Genomic DNA, 19967 nt, shown 5'->3' with positions numbered 1-19967 from the left:
AAAGTTACGCAATAATCAACAGCAATTAAGGAGCAATTATTTGGCACATGAATTTGTTGAAAATTGGAAAAATTTTTTAAAAAACCATGAAACACCCAGTGCCTCCCGGAAATGCATCTGAATTTTTTTTCGAATTTCTCCAAAACCGTGTGGGAGCAGATAATAAAAATTACAGAGGAATTGAGAGAAATTATTTGGCACAACATTTTTTTAAGGAATTTGATGGTCGCAGACCAACTTTAATAAGTAAAGTGAATAAATCAGTGGAATTTTTTGTTAGTTTCAGATTAATAAAGAAAAAAAAAAAAAAAAAAAAAAATACTTTGCTGTGCAAATATCATTCATGCTCAGATTTAGCTGAACTTGTTTTTAGTATTACAAATTGGAAGATTAATTAGACGTGACAAATAATATGATTGATATTATTTTTTGTCGGTTCGAAAACGTTATGTTTATACTTGTAAGAAGACAAAAATACGTAAGAAATTTATGCAAGCGTGTTAGTGAACAATTGCATGTAACTATAGAATCACGGTTTGAGCTTGAAATCAGAAATGAACTTATGCGTTGAATTTACGTGATTTATTCGGAGATAATGAAAATTGTTTAGATTATAAAATCTATCTAAATGATGAAATATTATATTTACATGGATATTATCTAATTTGTCTCATTAAGAACATATTATAATCAACCCAGTTTTCGATAAGAACGGAAAATTAAAAAAAAAAAACAGCCAACGTTTGTCGTTGCCTTGTAAATCCTGTATAAAGCAACAAGTCAGAAGTAAGTGTCCTCAAATTGGAGCATCCGTAGCATTTTCCAAGTGTCTCGTCTCATTTACAAGTGTCTACGTGCCCATGCTAACTATAATCCCAGGCTGGGTGCTCTCGAGTCAACCGAGACAGAAAATAATTACCCGCCCACGTGGAATGAAATACGTGTTGGTCGATCGCGGCGATACATATAAGAAAATAAAGGAAATAGAAAAATGGCTGAGAAAAAGTAATAATAATAAAAACATCGATAATCATTCGCATAAAAACTGTATACATACTATACGTATGAAGAGACTTGAGGCAGGTATTCCGATGACATACTTATAGTTATCAATATTACGTGCTGGATGATTGTGATCACGAAGAGCGTGGGAAAAGAATCTTAAGGTCTGGAGGACGTAACATCCGAAGTATTATAAGGTATCAATACAAGATAAATAAAAACTATATGTACACCTATCCGTTGTGATTTTTTAATAAACCGATCGATAATTGTTGACATGTAGAAAATCTTTACCAAAAAAATAAATAAACAAGGAGAGTAAAACGATAAAAAAAACAGTATACAAGGTATCTTCTTTTTCACGACGATCAACTTTCTTGACGGTGATACGAGAAATTTGATGGATTTCACGAAGTAGGATGGAAATGATATTTGAGAAGTTGAATAAATTTTGAATCTTTCTCGAGAGGGTTTCGATAAAGCCGAATGACGCAGACGGGTTGGTGAGGCCGATGCGCCGTATCGAGTCTCAACTCGAAAGCATCCCCTAGGAGGAGGCAGCGGCAGAGCCAGACTGGCAGCATCGGGTCCCCTATATTGATCTCTCGGCTCACCTCTCCGTCGTGCATTCGGGACGAATCTCAGTGTTAGAAGGCGGTTTCTTCGCAATCTCTCCACCTATATGTGCGGAAATTAGGGGTAAACGGGGAGAACGGTGACGGTGGACGAGCGGCAAGATGAGAAAAATAATAGTGGAACAGTTTAATTTGTCGATAAAAAGATTGGGTGAAAGTGTTGCGGGATAAACGGAGGAAAGAACTGGCCTTGTGAGACGCAGATCAAAAATGAAAATTCGAAGTAAGTGCGGTGCAGGATATAACCGCGATAGAATGGGTCTACACCCATTGGGAAGAACAGTTTTAAGTAATTGTTTAAATTTGATAAATCTATCGCATCGTGTTACAGTATTATTGGTGTCAAACAGCGTATTGAAATTGAATTATGAGTGATAGACTTGATTGTAGAATGATGAAAACCAGCAGATAACGGAGATAATGACAAGAATAAAAGATGGCCATAGTAGATACAATAAAGAAAACAAACCTAATCGAATCAAAAATCAATAAGAGTTAACCGAAATAGTGAAATTTTAATAACTTCGAATAACTTTGCATACCGATGGGCAACGAGATGTGAAGGGGCCCAAATCTGGGGCCCCGCAGTGCCCGAAATAGTTATCGTTCAAATGACAATTAGAAAATGATCTCAATATGTTCGGCAAAGATATAACCGGAATAACGCGGTTGGCCGTTGATAATACAAATTAAGGAAACTTGTCTTTCATATAACCCTGAGGATTTTCGAATCGCGGGTGCCAAATTCATATTTAAATAATTATGTAACAAAAAATGTTTATAGAATTGAAAAGTGATCGTCGATGCTAATTGCCTTAGTATATATTCTATTAGTCTCCACAGAGGGGATGATCATGTTTAGAAAAGAGTCGAAACATAATAAATCCGTATTATAATATATAACTAACTATGAGTACCAACTATATCCAATTGTGTGTCGGTAGGGCAAGTGTCTTAAATCAACGTCTTTGAAGATCAAATTTTAAACTGTACTGTTAATAATAGCTCCGTTATTAGATTAAGATCACCTTGACTATCGTACATTAGTAACAAATACATACAAGACAAAAAAAGTTCTATGCATATTATAAAAGATTGTATTTTCGGAAAAGAGAAGAAGCGTTTTAAACCACCTTATCCTAAAAATCTTCATCTCAACTCATCGAATCAAACGGCAAAAATTAACACCAATCGGACAACAACACGATGTAAGCAACAACGACAGCAGCAAAAAAAAAAATTCAATGATAACTATACAATAGAATTCTCAATGATTAATCGTGAATTATCGTGCTACAAACAAAAATATACGCAATCATTAAAAAAATCTTAGATACGTGTAACAGATGAGAGGTGACCTTTTAATCAAAATAATCGGAGAATAATACCGAAAAGATGGTGGACCTCGGTGGATATATCATCATCTTGATGAATCATAACGGAAAAGTAAAATTATATGGTAAGTTTTTTTTTTTTTTTTTATACACGCTTATTCAATCATCGACGATATAAAGTAAAGACATCGTTTGTTTTACTTTACTAGATACGAAATTGAATGTTTTTTCGGTTATAAATTGTTAGACACAAACTTCAATCTGTCTGTTAAACATATCTCGAGCATATCAAGTGTTTTGACAAGCCTGAAATAACTTGCGGGCATGCAAAAGGTAGCGCAAAAAGGATAAAGTCTTGGCTCACAGCCTGCATCCGATTGTATCAGCATGTAAACCCGACATTCAAACCGTCCAAATTTTAGCAAATAAGTCGTATTGAAAATATCCGTGTACAGTTTTTTTTGTAACCTTTGACGAAAATATTTTACGGAACCGAGCAAAGTTGAGTATTTTTATTGCAAATTTCGTACATCGTACCAACTTGATTCCTGTTCGTTATGTTGCAGGTGTGCAAAAATCATTGCAGAACATTCTGATCAAACTTGTAAATATGGATAATTTTACGAATGGCTCTGATGGTTTTTGGCGTTTTTTATTGTAGATCAATTTATGCAAAATTCAATGGTGTGATTTATAAAAAATTATTAACAAAGAAAGTTACAACTTGAATTTCATGGAATGAATTCACTGTAGTAACATTTGAATACGCGCATATCTACGCGCAGACATATGAAATGTCATTAGTTGCAATAACAATGAAGTAGTAAGTGATCGATCACTAGCAAATTGTAACAACATTTGAACGATTGTTTATTCAATTATAGGCTCACCCGCTGACAACGCGGACAACCTGGAGGTCGGTGATGAGATACTAGAAGTGAACGGTCGCACTCTGGAAAATGCAACGCACTCAGAAGTCATTCAACATATTCATCAGGTACACCTACCGTCCGATTATCCCAGTTTTAGTCAAAGCACTTTCAAGGATTGAGGTTCAGTGTGTTACAGTTGAGATTTTTTGGAAAAATTCGGTTCTTCAAAACAGGGCTGGTAGTAAAAGTATAAAAAAGTATAAAAAAGATTTATTGTATATTCTTATTACAGGGAATTTGAATTGCTACTAATTACTTCATTCATACGCTTATTCATTTTATCAAATATGTTCAATTTATCCGCTGAAGGTTTATCTATGTAATATGACCTTTCGCTTATCTAAATCAAATATCCTTCACTATTCACCCAAGATATTTTTGCAACAGCCGGTGGTAAAATAAAAAAACTGAACTTTAAAATGAAAATGATCACACTTTTAGTGTTGAGTTTGAGAACTCACATTCGAGTTTGCGAAGCCCTGCACTACCTATGCTGTCGCCAACCTAAATTAAACGTGTCACTTCGCTTGCCTAATCCGGGGGTGACAGATACCGTGAGGGTGGATGTAGTGTAGTGTGAGTATACATGGTGTGCCTAGAACTCCTACGACACGCCCGTGGTTTCCTCGAGGTTAAAGCCTTTTAGTGAGACGTATACCAACTGTTTAAAAAAATCCCTATATTGTTAGGGAATTATTTTTCTGGCGAACGCAACTCTGCTCGGTAATATCATCATGTGTAGTTGTGGTGCGAGTTATTTAAAGTCCCGCTCGTTTTTTCCCACGCAGATTCAACGTCACGACAATTAATCACCAACGATCTAGGGTATTTTGGTACCGTTGGTACACATCTTACTCAAGTCCAACCGTGGTGTGAGAGTATACATGGTGTGCTTAGAACTTCTACGACACGCCCCTTTCCTCGAGGTTAAAGCATCTAAGTGAGACGCGTACCAACTGTCTAAAAAAATCCCTATATTGTTAGGGAATTATTTTTCTGGCGAAAGTAACCGTGCTCGGTAATACCATCATGTATAGTTGTCGTGTGAGTTATTTAAAGTCCCGCTCGTTTTTTCCCACGCAGATTCAACGTCACGACAATTAATCACCGACGATCTAGGGTATTTTGGTACCGTTGGTACACATCTTACTCAAGTCCAACCGTGGTGTGAGAGTATACATGGTGTGCTTAGAACTTCTACGACACGCCCCTTTCCTCGAGGTTAAAGCATCTAAGTGAGACGTGTACCAACTATCTAAAAAAATCCCTATATTGTTAGGGAATTATTTTTCTGGCGAAAGTAACCGTGCTCGGTAATACCATCATGTATAGTTGTCGTGTGAGTTATTTAAAGTCCCGCTCGTTTTTTCCCACGCAGATTCAACGTCACGACAATTAATCACCGACGATCTAGGGTATTTTGGTACCGTTGGTACACATCTCACTTAAGTCCAGTCCAGCGTTAGAGAGAAACTTTTACGGAGAAAGAAGCTGCACTCCTAGGCACACCGTGTATACTCACATCGCGCGACCAGGGTATAACAAAGTCGATATTATAGCTACCGTCGGACTTTATTTCGTGGCAGACTCTAGCGGTGTGTTGTAGAGCTACGACAGTCGAAGTTATACGAAAGTATGAACATGGGAAAGCTGCATACCTCACCTCGATTGATTAAATAAACACGGAATAAGTATAATGCCAGTGTTTCATCCCAAACGCCCCTATCACATGTATGTAAATAGCTGCACTGCTATATTACGCTTTCAGAGAGATAAACTTTTTCCCGCCCAGTTTTATTTACACGGTCTTATATACTGTATTAATGGTAATAATTTTTGTTAACTCCGAACATTTTTACGTCGATGTTAAAGATCTTTTGAAAGTTGATGTAAAAAAATTTCAATTATATTATACGTACCTTAATATCAGCATAAAGTCTATTTTTTCTTCACAAGCGTTAATATTTTACTCAGCTAGACCAATTAGAAATCGATACAACACAAAAACTTATGGAAATCTTGACGGCAAATTCTGCTTTTCGGATTTCCCTAACGGCTATAGCCTGAGGTACGTTTGCGAAATTTGTCACACACCTAAGCCTCCATGCAGATGTATTTTCGTGTGAGGATATAATAACCGCGGCGTCCTTCCTATCTGCAAACTAACGAATGCGAATATACATATACGCAAAGTAAAAGTCGCACGCGAGTTAACCTTGCATGGTCAGTAATAACAACGAAGAAACCTTCAACGTGAAAACGTTGTTTGAGGAATCCGATCGACAGCGTAACTATAAGCTGTTTGAAATTCTTGCCTATTCATTAGCCACTATTTTCTCTATTGGCTTTCTTCCTGCGATGCGAAGACCTCTGAAATATAGTGGAATTTACACTATTTTCAACATTTGGCAAATTTTCAATTTTCAACTTCACGTATTTTGGTTTTATTATACCGACAATTAGCAATATGATTGATTTATGATGTCCTACTGTATCAATGAAAATCTTTATCTACACACTGTTAATAACACTCATACTTTCTCTTTCTTTCATTTACAGTGCATCAAGTCCCGAACGATATGTTTAAGGGTGCGGAGAAGAAGTGGCAACAAAATGGGTGAGATTACTTTGAATAAATTTTGAAATAAATTTCATTCGTAGAATTCAGTCATTTTCTCAGCTTGAAGTCTGTAAGTCAAATGTATAAGCGTCAGAATTAAGAGTTGTTTAATCGCGATGACGCATTTTTAAATACCGGCGAGGATGACGATCGCATTGAATATGATAAAAACAAAGTTTTTTAACCGGGATGAAATCGGAGCCAGAAACTGCGATATTATTAAAAATCTTTTTCTATGTGAGCGATTTTGGAAAGCCATTGTACTCGCACATTGCGAAACCTAAACTACAGCAAACTGTTTTCAAAGCGGTTTGTAAGTTAAAATTTGTTTAAAAACTGTCCATTTTTTCAACATATTTTTATCACTTCTAAAAAAAAAAAGTAAATTAAATTTTTAATGGTGAACAATTAATTGATAGATTGAACGATGTGACACGCCGGATAAATTGGCCACATCTCTCTCCTATCGATCCATCGAAATGTATAATACATTCATATAAAAATTTGACAGACTTTTATTCCTCGACTCGTGCGTATATATATATATATATAAAAAAAGAATCGATAGTTCCGGCATGTTTACGAGTGTGTAAAAGACTTGCTTATACCCTTGATCACATTACTATACATCTACAATGAATAAGTATAGTATCACGCTATTCGGCGAACTTCGTTATTCTCCGTTGGTATTCGTGTTCGGCAGGTAAATCAGGTGACTATGCAACGCTACATCTACCACCAGCCTAAGGAACTCGGGTAAAAAGTTAAAAAGTCCCTTCTTCGTCGAACTTTAAAATCCTATACTAAACAGAACACCGGGTATATCGAACATATGTACGATATATTATATCGGGCCTGAAAACGTAGGGAGATCGCGTTGAATTCGGGCAGAAAGGGATGTATTGCAGTATTAACTGAAAGACGAGGGGTTCTTAAGGAAAGACGATTCACCGATTGGATGAAACAAAAAAGTAAAGTATCGCTCCCGTAGATATATATTCGATGGGATTGAATAAAAATGAAAGCAAAGACGAAAGAGGTGAGACCGTCGACGACGGACACGAGGTGGGAGAGAAAGCCTGTTGCCTGCACGTTGATATACAGTTATCCAGTATTGGTTCTGTCTCGGATATAACAACTCGTTCGCTTGCCGCGACTTTGGCTTCCGCAAATTTGATCCGCGATGCCAATTCTTCGCGATACTCGAGCTTGATCGAGAGCTAGCTATTGCTATTCCTGCGAGTTTTTAACCCGCGTGGGGTTTCCGTAACCAGAATTCATCTCTAGACTGGTGAACAACACTCTGTGTGTGTGTGTGTCTGCCAAATAACGATCATGCAGGATGGCGTTAACGAGAGTTACAGTGATCAGGAATATCGCGTTATACACTAGGAAGTCGGTGCTACGGTGATGAATATTACAGTGACGCATATGTATTACAATGTGTGTGTGTGTGTGTATAATTGAATCTTGCGGACGAGAGATTCGCGCCTCGTTGATTAGTGCGATGACGTTGTTGTGAATTCGCGTTTATACACACGCGCAATTCAATACCATCATGATCTATGTACAGATCGTGATTAATTATCGGTGATTCGAGTCTTTCGTGCACGTATATACTATACATATCTATTGTAAAACTATACGTTTTATACCGTGTAATATATAGTTGTTCGATGGGCGGAAATCTGGGTGTTGTTTAATGGTTTGTCGTTTAATTTGTCAAAAACATTTTTTTTTTTCTTTCTTTAAAAATATTTCAAAGGACGACCGTCCACCGAATATAATTGGATTATTGATTTATAAAGAAAAATAAGTTGCGAGTAAAACGGGAGAAGAGAGAAGATCGATCGTTTGAAAAATCTTGGACTTAAATTTTACACAAGGTTTACAGAATTCATTGTCCGATGAATATTGAATACTCTGCGCACTGTGCAGGTACATAACACACGAAGAATTATACGGCGTTGTAAAACCGCGTGTTACGTCATCAACGTATTATCTGCCCTCTCGCACTCTTCCTTCTGCTGCAGGTAAATAACTGTGAATGTGTTGATATATATGTATACGTATATGCGTACTGCATAGATATATATGCTGTGCATATTATTTACAGGTATATTTAATGATTTATTCATTTGGCAAGAACTTATATGCCGCTACACATTAGGGGATGTTCGTTATTTAACGAGTTGATTGTTTTTCTTGCCAGGCTCTGTTAATTTTCAGTTTATTGACTGAAAAAAAATATCAGAGCAAATTTAAGCCCCTTAATATTCATATTAAACCTTACCTTAAAGAAATTTAATTTTTCATTTAGATTGCATGGGAATTTGTTACTTTTTATCGGAGAAAAATTAATATTTTTCAACCTTTTTAACACGATATCATCAGAATTATATATTTTTAGAAATAAACCACTTAATTTCATCTAAATAATAAGAATTTTGCAGTAAAAATTAATTCAACTTTAACCGTGAATAACTTTCGACGGAATGACTTAATCGAAAAATTAGAAGAAACCTTTTTTGTAGATCATTCAATTTTTTATAAGAGCATGTATTTCTCATTGACGTATATTAACTTGTTCGAAAAAAAAAAAAAAAAAAAAAAAAAAAAAAAAAATTGATTGTAAAAAGTGGCAAATTCCCATGCAATTTAAATGGAAAATATCTCGTCTTTAGGGCAAGGTTTAATATCAGTTATCATGTTGATAACAGATCAACTGTAAACGAGTTTCGTCAAGGTTGAATCCAAGATGTTTGTATCAACGACATTTGATTCTAGACTTCCTTAAAAATAATTTCTACTTTCTCGTTTTATCAAAGCTGAATCGCATACTGAGGATTTTTTTTATATTTGACCCAAGGTTTTCATCAAAAATCAGTCTCACACTGCAAGCCAATCAGTCCCAAAGGAAGCGATCTCATCGTCAGGAAAAATGGCGACAATAGTTGAAATTGTAGCATAGTTTTCGGGTGAAAATTCAAGTTATCAAGTTTTTCCTAAATTACATTACACGCACTTGAGCTTACACCGGACATTCGGATATCCAAATTACTCGAATCAGTCAGTTATAAAAACTTCGAATCCGGATAGTCAGTATATCTAGAACAATTTGTACGAAATTCGGAAATAAATAAAAATAATTTCTACAATTTCCTACGAATTTTCAGAGAAATTTGGACATTTCTTACAATTTTTATAACAAATTGTTTTCGTACAAAATTGTATACACGCATAGTTTCTCGTGAAAAATTGTAGATTTTCATTTGTAAATTTGTCATTTTTTAGTAAAAAATCTACAAACCACTAGAATTTTTAAAGAAAATTAACAAATCGTTACGAAAAATTAGACAGAAAAACTAAGCAGCTCTAGTAAGTATAAGAAATGAGAGAATGATAAAAAATTAGGTGCATTCGCGAACCGGAAGAAACCGAAGAAAGTAGGAAGACGAAATGGGGAAAATAATGAGTCGAGATGTACTCAGGAAAATAATTTCTCCAATTTGTAACGAATTTTTAGGGAAATTGTAAGATTTCGTACAATTTGTTAGAAAAAAGTTGTTTTCCGTTCAAAATAGTAAATATCCATAGTTTTTCATAAAAATATTTTTGTGAAAATTTGTATTTTTTCAGGAAAAAATCTACAAGCTAGTACTATTTTCAAACTAAATTAACAATTCTTTACGATAAAATACGCATGTATACAATTCCGTAAGAAATAATAAAAAAATTTTACAATTTCTATGAAAATTCGAAGGACTAAAAATTTTCACCAGGGGTGTGTATTATGCTCGCACGTTCTTCCGCGCGTCCGACGTACGTTTGTAACGTTCCATTGCAATATATACAGTATACGCGATTGAATACAGTTAGAAAACTGGTTTCCCCACACGAGCGGTTCTACACGAGACGCGACGCAACAAAATATGTCTGCCGTCCAACGTCCGGCATCACGACTTCCAGCCGATGGGTTGAAAAAATAATTTATAATATAATAAATAGCAATTCGAGAAGGTAAAGAACTCCGGAAAAATTTCCAAACCCACGTGGATCAAGTAAAGACTGATTTTCGGTGAGAATCGTCGATTTATTAGATTTATCTTTCGATTTTTTTATTACACTCTCTAAATTTGAATCAGTGGAAATTCAAGTATATCACTGAAAATAATCAGTGCATGTACACTAGGGCGTCCCTTGTTTAGGGTGTTGACAAGTTTTTGCCTCCCCATCCCCTAAATCAACTTGAAATAATTAAAAAACAATTACCTAATTTTTTCAAATTTTTACCTCAACTCTAAGATGGTCCGCTTTGTGGTCGAAGTTTCTTATGGAAATAACATGGAAAAACTTTTTTTTCTCAGTATATATTTTATTGTAAAAGTAATAATGTTAAGAAAAATTTCTAACTGTGAGATTTTAGTCGTCATTAGTGCTACTGTCTGGGAAAAAATTCACATAATCATATCACGCAATCTCGACGAATTCCATATTCTAGAAATCAGACTTTTTTTTATTTAGATGTAGTGCAATTCGTCTAGATTTTGCTGGTATCGTGATGTAAATTTTTTTACAGATAGCAGTACTAATGCTCACTAAAACCTCTTAGTTACAGATTTTTTTTTAAATATTATTACTCTCGTAAGAAAATATATACCGATGAAACAAGTTTTTCCCATGCTATTTCCATAAGAAACTTCGATCACAAAACGGGGACTATCCCAGAGTTGAGGTGTGTGTTTTTGTGTTTTTCATCGAATTTTAATGCTTTTGCAAGGCTCGTCGTGTTTGCTGGTCAGATTTCCATAAATTTTCTGCACAAATCCATTTTTTACTCACTCTTCAGATAACTATTCGTAAAACCTTTCTCAAGATGATTTCTGGAGGTCTCTATGGTGAAGAAAATACGATTTTAAGCATTTTCAACTTTATAATTATGAAAAATTTTTTCAAATTAGTTTGTGTTATTCTACTTTGTTCAAGATTCTCTTTCTTACGTATAGTATTGATGTTGTTTCATTCGATTTATTCTCGTATACGCTTTGCCTTTTCACACCACTTTTTTCGGGCCTCACGTCGCGACGCTGTCGGAAACGCTAAACGATAAGTTATTCTAATTGCGAGTGACGAAGCGAAAAAATAAAGAAAAATGTGAGAATAGACGGCTGTACTATCGTATATATATATATACTTATATGTATATGTAAATATGAACGGTTCTTCGACAAATAATCAACAGACTTTGGTCCACGTGCAGTTGCAGATTCTTTCCCAACTTTCGGAATATCTCGTGCCTTGTTTTTTTGTTTTTTTTTTTGTTTTTCTAACTTTTTGAAGTAATTTCTTAGAAGTAACGGTAAATTACTTTTTATGTATGAATTTTGGAAAATTAGTTACCTACTTACTCTGAATTTTCAAATTCTTGGCTTATTATGAATTTTCGAAAATTAGTATGAAATAGATGTTTCTTAGCGTAAAAAGAAGAAAAAAAAAAAAATCAAAAATGCCGGAACTAAACTTTTCTTGTAAAAACAATTCTTGGCTTACTCGTTCGAAATTCAGGAATACGTTGAAAATACGACTAATTATGTATTTTGAAACAGTATTGACGGTTTCTTTTTCGTAACGAGTTGTTTACCTTGTATTATTTGATCGACGTCTCTTTTTTATGTAAGATATTAGATTTTCGAACTGACGTCACCACAGCTTTGAATATATAAAAGAGAGTAAAAAGTGTGTGATAATCAATCAAATTCAACCGAATATTAATGATTAGATTTCAGCTAAATTGGCCAGTGAAAAAATTTTCATTTCCATCGCAAATTTAGGTTTCAAATTACTTTTTAACACTTCAGGCAGTATCCAATTGAAATAGGTTCAAGTAAATTATTTACTTTTTACGTGATTGAGAATCCGTATAACACGTTAAGCTTAGGTATAGTGTATTATTACAAAAAAAAGAACCTGAAATCAAAGTGACGATTAGTTTCAGATATATATATATAGAACATTTCATGCAAGAATGCGGAACCATGAAAAATTCCATTCCATCACGGTACAGATTTTAATATTATATGTATACGCCCAGCGAGGTGAAATATTGATCCAGGTTCTAAAAAAACTGCATATAATTCGGGTTCATTTTTCGAGGGGGAGAAAAAAAAAAAAAAAAAAAAAAAAAAAAAAAACTATTACAGGTGTAATTTTTTTGTTCATGAAAAATTTCATTTAATTATGATCGACGTTAAACTATCACTCGTACTATATTTTCATTCAAAATTTTTATTTCTTATGGTTTTAGGTTATTTTTTTTTATTATCAATAACTTAGAAATATCGTCAGATCCAGAGGTACGCGGTGATGATACGTACACCGGTTATTATCTATTGTATTCATACTCTCTGTGCGCAGTATACGTAGCATGTAGAGTTGCGAACCGTTAAATAGAATGACGTATTTGCGTTATACATACCGCGGTGAAAATGTATAACATATGATATGGAACCGTAATGAGGACATTGGAACAATCAGTTTCACGTACGTCACGTCATTTCACGTCGTACGTTTAATGAATTATTACGAAATTTTTATAACCGGAGGAACTCCGGTATGCGCTGTCGTAATTTAAATGCGAAAAAATAGAATAACACCAATCGCGGTTGTAATAATAATATATTTATTATAATAACAGTAACAATAATAATAATAATAATAATAATAATAATCATAAAACTATACTCATTTTTATTACTATCAGCAAATATTACGAGTTGCCAAACCAGTGAGCTCCTGGATCAATCGTTATGCAACACAGAGACTGTAGTGGGTATACACCTGTGCTCTCTATGCAAGCCTTATGTCGCGATCCACGTGTTTGATCGAACTAAACTAAAAAGGTTATACGTACAGCTGTGCTGCGAGTATCGGTTTTACATATCATTCACGTTATACGCCTATAATTCGATCTTCTTTTTCTTATTATATGTACGTCCAATAGTGCTTGTAACATTTCATTATCATAATATCATTAATTTATATACCAGAGAGGAGGAATCGTATAGGAATTTGTAATACGTGACGGAATAGTATGCTTGGAAAAATTTAAATAACGGGGAAATTGTTTTTTTGTCTTTTATTTTATTTCTTTTTTTTTGGTAATTGCATTCGGTTAATACGTGTATTTAATTTATTTCTTGTAACTGAATATAATTTCTATTGTATTCGAATGAACATTGAAAGGGAAAAAATGTTTCATTTATTTTACTCATGAATTGTTTTGTTTCAAATCTAGAAAAATCAAGTTTCGTATATTGTCGTTAGGAGAGTTAATGAAATCAGATGACCAAGCAAATTCCTATTACATATAGTCATCTTTGAAATCGATTATGGAATTGGTTTAACAAGCCGTGAAATTTTGTTCACCATTGAAATTGGGGAAATCGGTTTTCAATTATTGAGTTTGAATATTTGTGAATTTTATTTTTATTTTCGTGAAACAAATCTACACTAAATTTTTCTTTCAATTTTATGAAAATATTTTTAAATACCCATGCAATGTATTTTTACCGTTAATGGACAAACAGTTTCTGCCAAATTCCAATAGTCGAATCCCTACAGATTTCTGTTTATCAGTACACACTGTTTGCATTGAAATACATCGTTTCTCTTGGGTATACAAAGCGATATCAACTATCAAATGTATTGGAATGGAAACATATGGTCTAACTGAGCAATCTGGCCATGGAAAAAAAAAATCAACAGCTGATTGTTCGCAATAAAATTGCACAAACATCAAAACACGTAAAATTTCGTAAAACGTGTCAATCTTTCATTTTGGTAAACATTCCTTTTTATGGATCGCATTAAATTTTACTTATTTTCACTATTATCAAGGCCCTATGCATCATTGATGTTAAAATGAGATAGTCTGCATAATTTTACATGTATTACAGAAGATAAAATTTCAAAAAAAGTTTTTTTTTTCATCCAACAATATGGCCAAAAATTTATTCTCATAATCGAATCACCGATCATTGAAGGAATATATTTTCTGGCCTTATTTTGGAATGAATAAAAAAATTTCTGGACAGTTTTCTTCAGCAATGTGTGTAGCATTGCGTTGACTACGAGCTTTTTACAACTGTTCTGGGTAGGCTTTGACGATAGTCAAAGAAACTGAAATTTTACTCGGTCGGTAAAAATTTACTATAGAGTATCCTATTAATTTTAATCTTACATAGGATTTTCTCTAAACAACTAAAATTCTTCCCATTTATTTTACCTTAACAAAAAAAAAAAAATGAAAAAATTCTGGTTTATATCACTGCAGCTAATTTGTATAGTAATATTTGGGAAAATTAATCAAGTTAGTAATAATTTGCTCTTTTTGATCAACTTCCACAGATAATTTTTTTTGCAATTAAACTTAATTCACCACAAAAGCGCTGCACACGAGAAGAATTTATTCTATAGGATCAATAAAGTTGTTTGATTTTTTGAAAAAATCTATCGATTATACTCGAAATTCATTTCGAGGTATTCGTAGAACATCCAGTCATGAAAAAAGTTGACTCTGATCCATCAAGATTGGACAATACGATTCTACTAAAGAAGTACAATAATCGTAGGACTCTTTTAAAATTGTTTTCTTTAGATGATTCATTAATTACGTAACGACGATTTTAGGCTTTTTAACCCCCTCTACCCTCATGTAAGAACACATAAGATTTCTTGGACTCATCCAAATTTTCATTTATAACCTTTAAAGTATTTAAATATGAACACATTCACGATTTTAAAAATGAAATGAATTTTATGAAATAAAAATTCTTACAATAACAATATATAAATGAAACTGTATATAAAAAATTACAAAACAGATCTTCCTAGTTTGTGGAACGTCTAAATAGAAATTGTTTCGTAGTTTTTCAAACTGCCTTTTAATTTTTTACACAATTTCTATTTTCTCAGACATTGCTCTATCGACATTTTGTCTCAATAGAATTGCCCCTCTTTCCACCAAGATATAGTCATGTATAGATTTTTAGACCCTCCCTCCCCCTTGGGACCTTTACTTAATTAATAACTGACCCCTTATACGCTGAATCATGAATTCAGGATTATCCAAAATTGACGTGACTTCATGAATATAACGTCATGCTGTCCATATAAATTCGAAAAAAACTATTTTCCGCCGAACAAACGCAACCTCGCAACCTCGATCGCAGGTACTTGAAGCACGTCTAGGGGCTCAACCCACCCTCTTGCATCCTGGTCCCAAAGCTTAGCCTCTCGCCTTCAGTGTCTCGGCCTCAAGTGGCGACTTTTGCTTTGACTATCGGTGTGTGAATTGCTTACTTATTTCATATTGACCATCCGATATTCTTGCACCGATCCATGCATCCAACCATCCAACATGGAGGCTGGCGACTCGGCACTGCAAGACTCGTACTTAAAGGTCCGATAGTCAAAGTGCGTTGAACCTCCCCGACTATCCCGCAGTCTGTACACTGACTACCCGCGAGTTTATTTAGGATTCTACTATGATCCAAATATAAACGAATGACGCCTTTGCGGCAGTTCTTTCTCTGCGCGCCCCGCGAACGTGTACATTTACCGATTTTAGTGCCCATGCACGCGGACATACGGAAGAAATCGACCATTACAAGCCTCCTTCAAGCTAGTTACTGGATTTTGGTTTTTGAAAGGATCGGTTCGACTTTCGTAATACACGGGAGTCTGAGATTTGAAATCTACCTCGCTGCTGGATGCATATTTGTTTTTGTCGATAGTTTATATCGGTGATAATTAATTAAACTTATTCTCGAACAGCACAACCTCGGACTTTTAAATTTACTTGATAGTGCTTGAAATTCTGGGGGAGAAAGTTACGAAAATTCTGTTATTATCGGAATGCAGTTAACGAGGTTTGTCGACCAAAAATCGATACCATTTATTATTTTCATTACGAGACAATCATGCGTTTAATATTCAACGAACATCTTTTTAACTACATAAAATTTGAAAATACTAGAATTATAAACGAAGGCTCAGACGCAGTCGATTATTCACTTCAAAACGCTTCAGAATAGTTGAAAATCTAATTCATTGATTTAATTTCACCAGCAGACTATTTCGTATAGATTCAATGAAACACTTTTTTACCGTCATTTGTTATTTCTCAACAATTTTAACCGAGTTGACTACTAGGAAAAAATAAAATCCGTTTTCGCGAGTTTAAAGAAAATATTCTTCTGAATTTTGATCAATTTCGATGCCATTAGAAACGAAGCATTGAATCTAAAACTTCGTGTATAATTTCAGAATTTCCTTTTTATTTCATACAATTTCAATGTTCGACTGTTCTGTAATAAAATGAAGATAAATTAAGGATTTTTGGTCAACCAGCCTCGACAATTGCATCAAATTTAGGGAATAAATTGAAAGTAAAAAACGTCGATGGACGATCGTTGCTTTGAGACAGTAAAATAGGACTCTGTCTCTAGAATATTGTATTGTATGCTGAAAAAATATGCTTTTAGCATACTAATTACTAGTGCAAATTCGTAGATACGTGGCTATTTTCTGTATGCAATGGGCGAAGTGCAGTCAGTGTCTTGATGTATTTTGCATACCGACAAGTCGGCTTTGCGCATGATTTATCATTTGGTATAACTGCAGGCGACGCTTATCTATTCGCGTACGTGCGTAACCATCATGAATATGGCACAGAACGAAGGATATTTGAAACGTTTTGTTTTTTTGCTACAACACCATCGCGATCAATACACTGCACATTCGAGAGATTTGCGTACATCGTTTTTTTACCTTCTTTGTTAACACTTTTCTTATTCCATTCTCTTTTGTTGCTTCTTCTCTCTTTGTTTCTTTCGTCAATCGGAATCCTTGACATTCTTTGACGCATTAACTATGCGATATTCCTCAAGTCGAGAGTTACTTTACCGTGAAGCTGCTGCACGTCAGCCTTGTATTTAATTCAAATTGAAAAAAAGAAACAATAACTTGATTTGATGTATTATTAACTGGATAGTAGGTTTATTATACATAAATTTTGATGAAGTTTTTCAAAATTATTTGAACTTGTTTTATCGTTGAAATTCTTTCACGTTTTTTCAACTCCTCTGCTTTTGAAATAGAAAACAATTATTTGCTTTGAAAACGTCATTCAGGGATGAAGAAAAGTATTTTTTTTTTTTTAAATTGAGAAATTTACAAGTTACCGTGAGTTTCGTAAGGAGGTGAAAAGAGTGATCCTGATCACTCGGGAAAAAAAATATTTTATATCTACATAGATCTTACGTGTTAGATCTAAATTTTGAAATAGATCTACGTACATTAGATTTTCCTAAATGTAATAGAATCTTAAAAATCGTTCATATATAATTTTATACAGTTAAATTATGTATCAATTTTGGTGTGAAATCTCGGTAGATCTACGATTCTCAAAAATTTAGATTTACATAGATAAAATTTAATCGTGATTGATATAAAAAATTTATACACGTAGATCGAAATTATTTTTTTTTGTCCCGGGCAGTTATGTCGATTCAATAAGAAACGCGACATACTTTTGTAGACGGTTTTTTTATACTCGCTTGGTTTTCGCTCCGCATTGCATAAAAAGGAAAAACTGTCGATTATTCATCTCTAACGCGATATGTGGTGCGGATGCAGCAAACGATCGAGACACAATAGTGACTCGACTATAATTGATACCTTCGAGGCAAATTGCGAAGATGAATTATGCATAACGAGTGCGTGTATAAACGATATGGACGATAGTGAGGAGGATTTTGGAATGAAAAAACACTTCGATCTCTCGGCGATTAGATTCATCGACGAAGATCCAGACTTTGACGATGGCGTTGATTGTGCGATCAGCGATATAGGTCTTTGTATACTCAAGTATTCTATACATATTCCTTACAGAGACTGAGAGAATCTATAACGACCGTACGGTCCGTCGTCTGATAAAGTTTAATGCGCATGCGCTACAATCTTTGAGGTTAGAGAGAGTTGGTTCTCCTGGCAAATAGCCGCTCTAGGATTGTAGCGTGTGAGTTTAAATTTTAGTAAATGACGATCATGCAGTCTTTAGGAATTCACTCTATATAACCACGTGATGTAATGTCATCGGGAAACTTTTCAGGAAAATATCCTTAATTGAATGCTGCGTTTATATGGCAGGAATTGTTGTAGGTTATGGTTATGAGAATTATCACGCGATCGATTATTATCGATTATTTCAAGAACACACGCGTAATGCTTGTTTGATATTACTGAATTAATCAGGGCTCAGATATTAATCGATTAACGCAGACTACGAATAATTGGTTTTTTAATAATAATTGATTGTAGCAGAAAAAATGATTAATTGAAAAAATCGATTTACCGATTGTTCGAAAAAACAATTGGAAGGCCAGATTCCAAATGTTAGAATTTTTTAGGTCTTCAAGAGCCAGAATTTAAACTTACCACACGATTTTGAAGACGTCTATAATAGAGATAGTCAGGCTAGAAATTGTGCTCAAAATAAACCCCCCTGTAGATATTTTTACACAATATTTTTTGAAATTCTACAATCGGCTTCAGATAAAAATAAATGCCAGTATCACCTGCGAGATTCGTTTCCATCAATTAACACTTGTACTATTGTTTACGAAAATTTACGAGTTTTTTTCCTGGGATTTGCAATTTGTATAAAGCAATTCAATAATATGAGAATAATCATTTGGATACATTCCGGAACATTGAAATATTATTATACGAAAAGAGTTGTTAATTGCAAAAAATTTCAACTTTATAAATCGTAGATGTGTGAAAAAATGAATTATAAAAAAAAAGAAAAGTAAATTATCATATAATTAGTTACTATAGCTGTGTTGAACGAGTAATAAAAAACATATTTCTCAATCATTTCACACAGACTTCAAATATCGTTCCCGTGTAATTCAATTTTGAAAAGTTGCACACAAGCAAATAAATATAGATTCATTATTATGTAAATAATACGTAATATATCACGTGAAAAACTAAAACTTTCAGATAAATAAACAACAGTTTCGCAGCGTCCTCACAATTATATATATACTAAACATCGAAATTCCCCACATTTGAAGAATTTCTAAGTTTTGAATTTAATACATTATCAAATTAGAAAAATTATTTTTAATGATAACATTATACAAACGTCACCATTCATCAAGTCTTGCAAACTTCAAAGAACTTCCCCCTCTTCCAGTACAGAATTATTTTATCTATTACCCATTGAATATATTCGCCTATCATGTCTCTGTTTTTAATCTGTGTTTCTCTGTCTGTTGGCAGAAGAGTTGGATGGACCGAATGCCGGACGAATCAGGGATGCTTGGGTCATCGCCGTCGAAAGGTAATCCAAAAGAGAACCTTAACGTTACCTTAT

The 19967-nt window shown here is 34.0% G+C and overlaps 1 protein-coding gene across 1 annotated transcript in view; it reads left to right on the top strand.

Moving 5' to 3' along the window:
• The first annotated feature begins 2930 nt into the window (after nucleotides 1-2930).
• Nucleotides 2931-19967, top strand: part of LOC124413344 (protein PALS1) — a 64472-nt gene continuing 47435 nt past the window's right edge. Inside the window, exons 1-4 of the mRNA XM_046893872.1 lie at nucleotides 2931-3096; nucleotides 3856-3968; nucleotides 6463-6520; nucleotides 19874-19934. Coding sequence (XP_046749828.1) covers nucleotides 3033-3096; nucleotides 3856-3968; nucleotides 6463-6520; nucleotides 19874-19934 — 296 coding nt within the window. The 5' untranslated portion in view covers nucleotides 2931-3032. The remainder of the gene's footprint in view (nucleotides 3097-3855; nucleotides 3969-6462; nucleotides 6521-19873; nucleotides 19935-19967) is intronic.

The sequence above is a fragment of the Diprion similis genome, chromosome 12 (assembly GCF_021155765.1).
Source record: "Diprion similis isolate iyDipSimi1 chromosome 12, iyDipSimi1.1, whole genome shotgun sequence".
NCBI classification, from domain to species: domain Eukaryota; kingdom Metazoa; phylum Arthropoda; class Insecta; order Hymenoptera; family Diprionidae; genus Diprion; species Diprion similis.
Note: the sequence above shows the minus strand (reverse complement) of the source record. Positions and strands in the feature narration are given on the sequence as shown.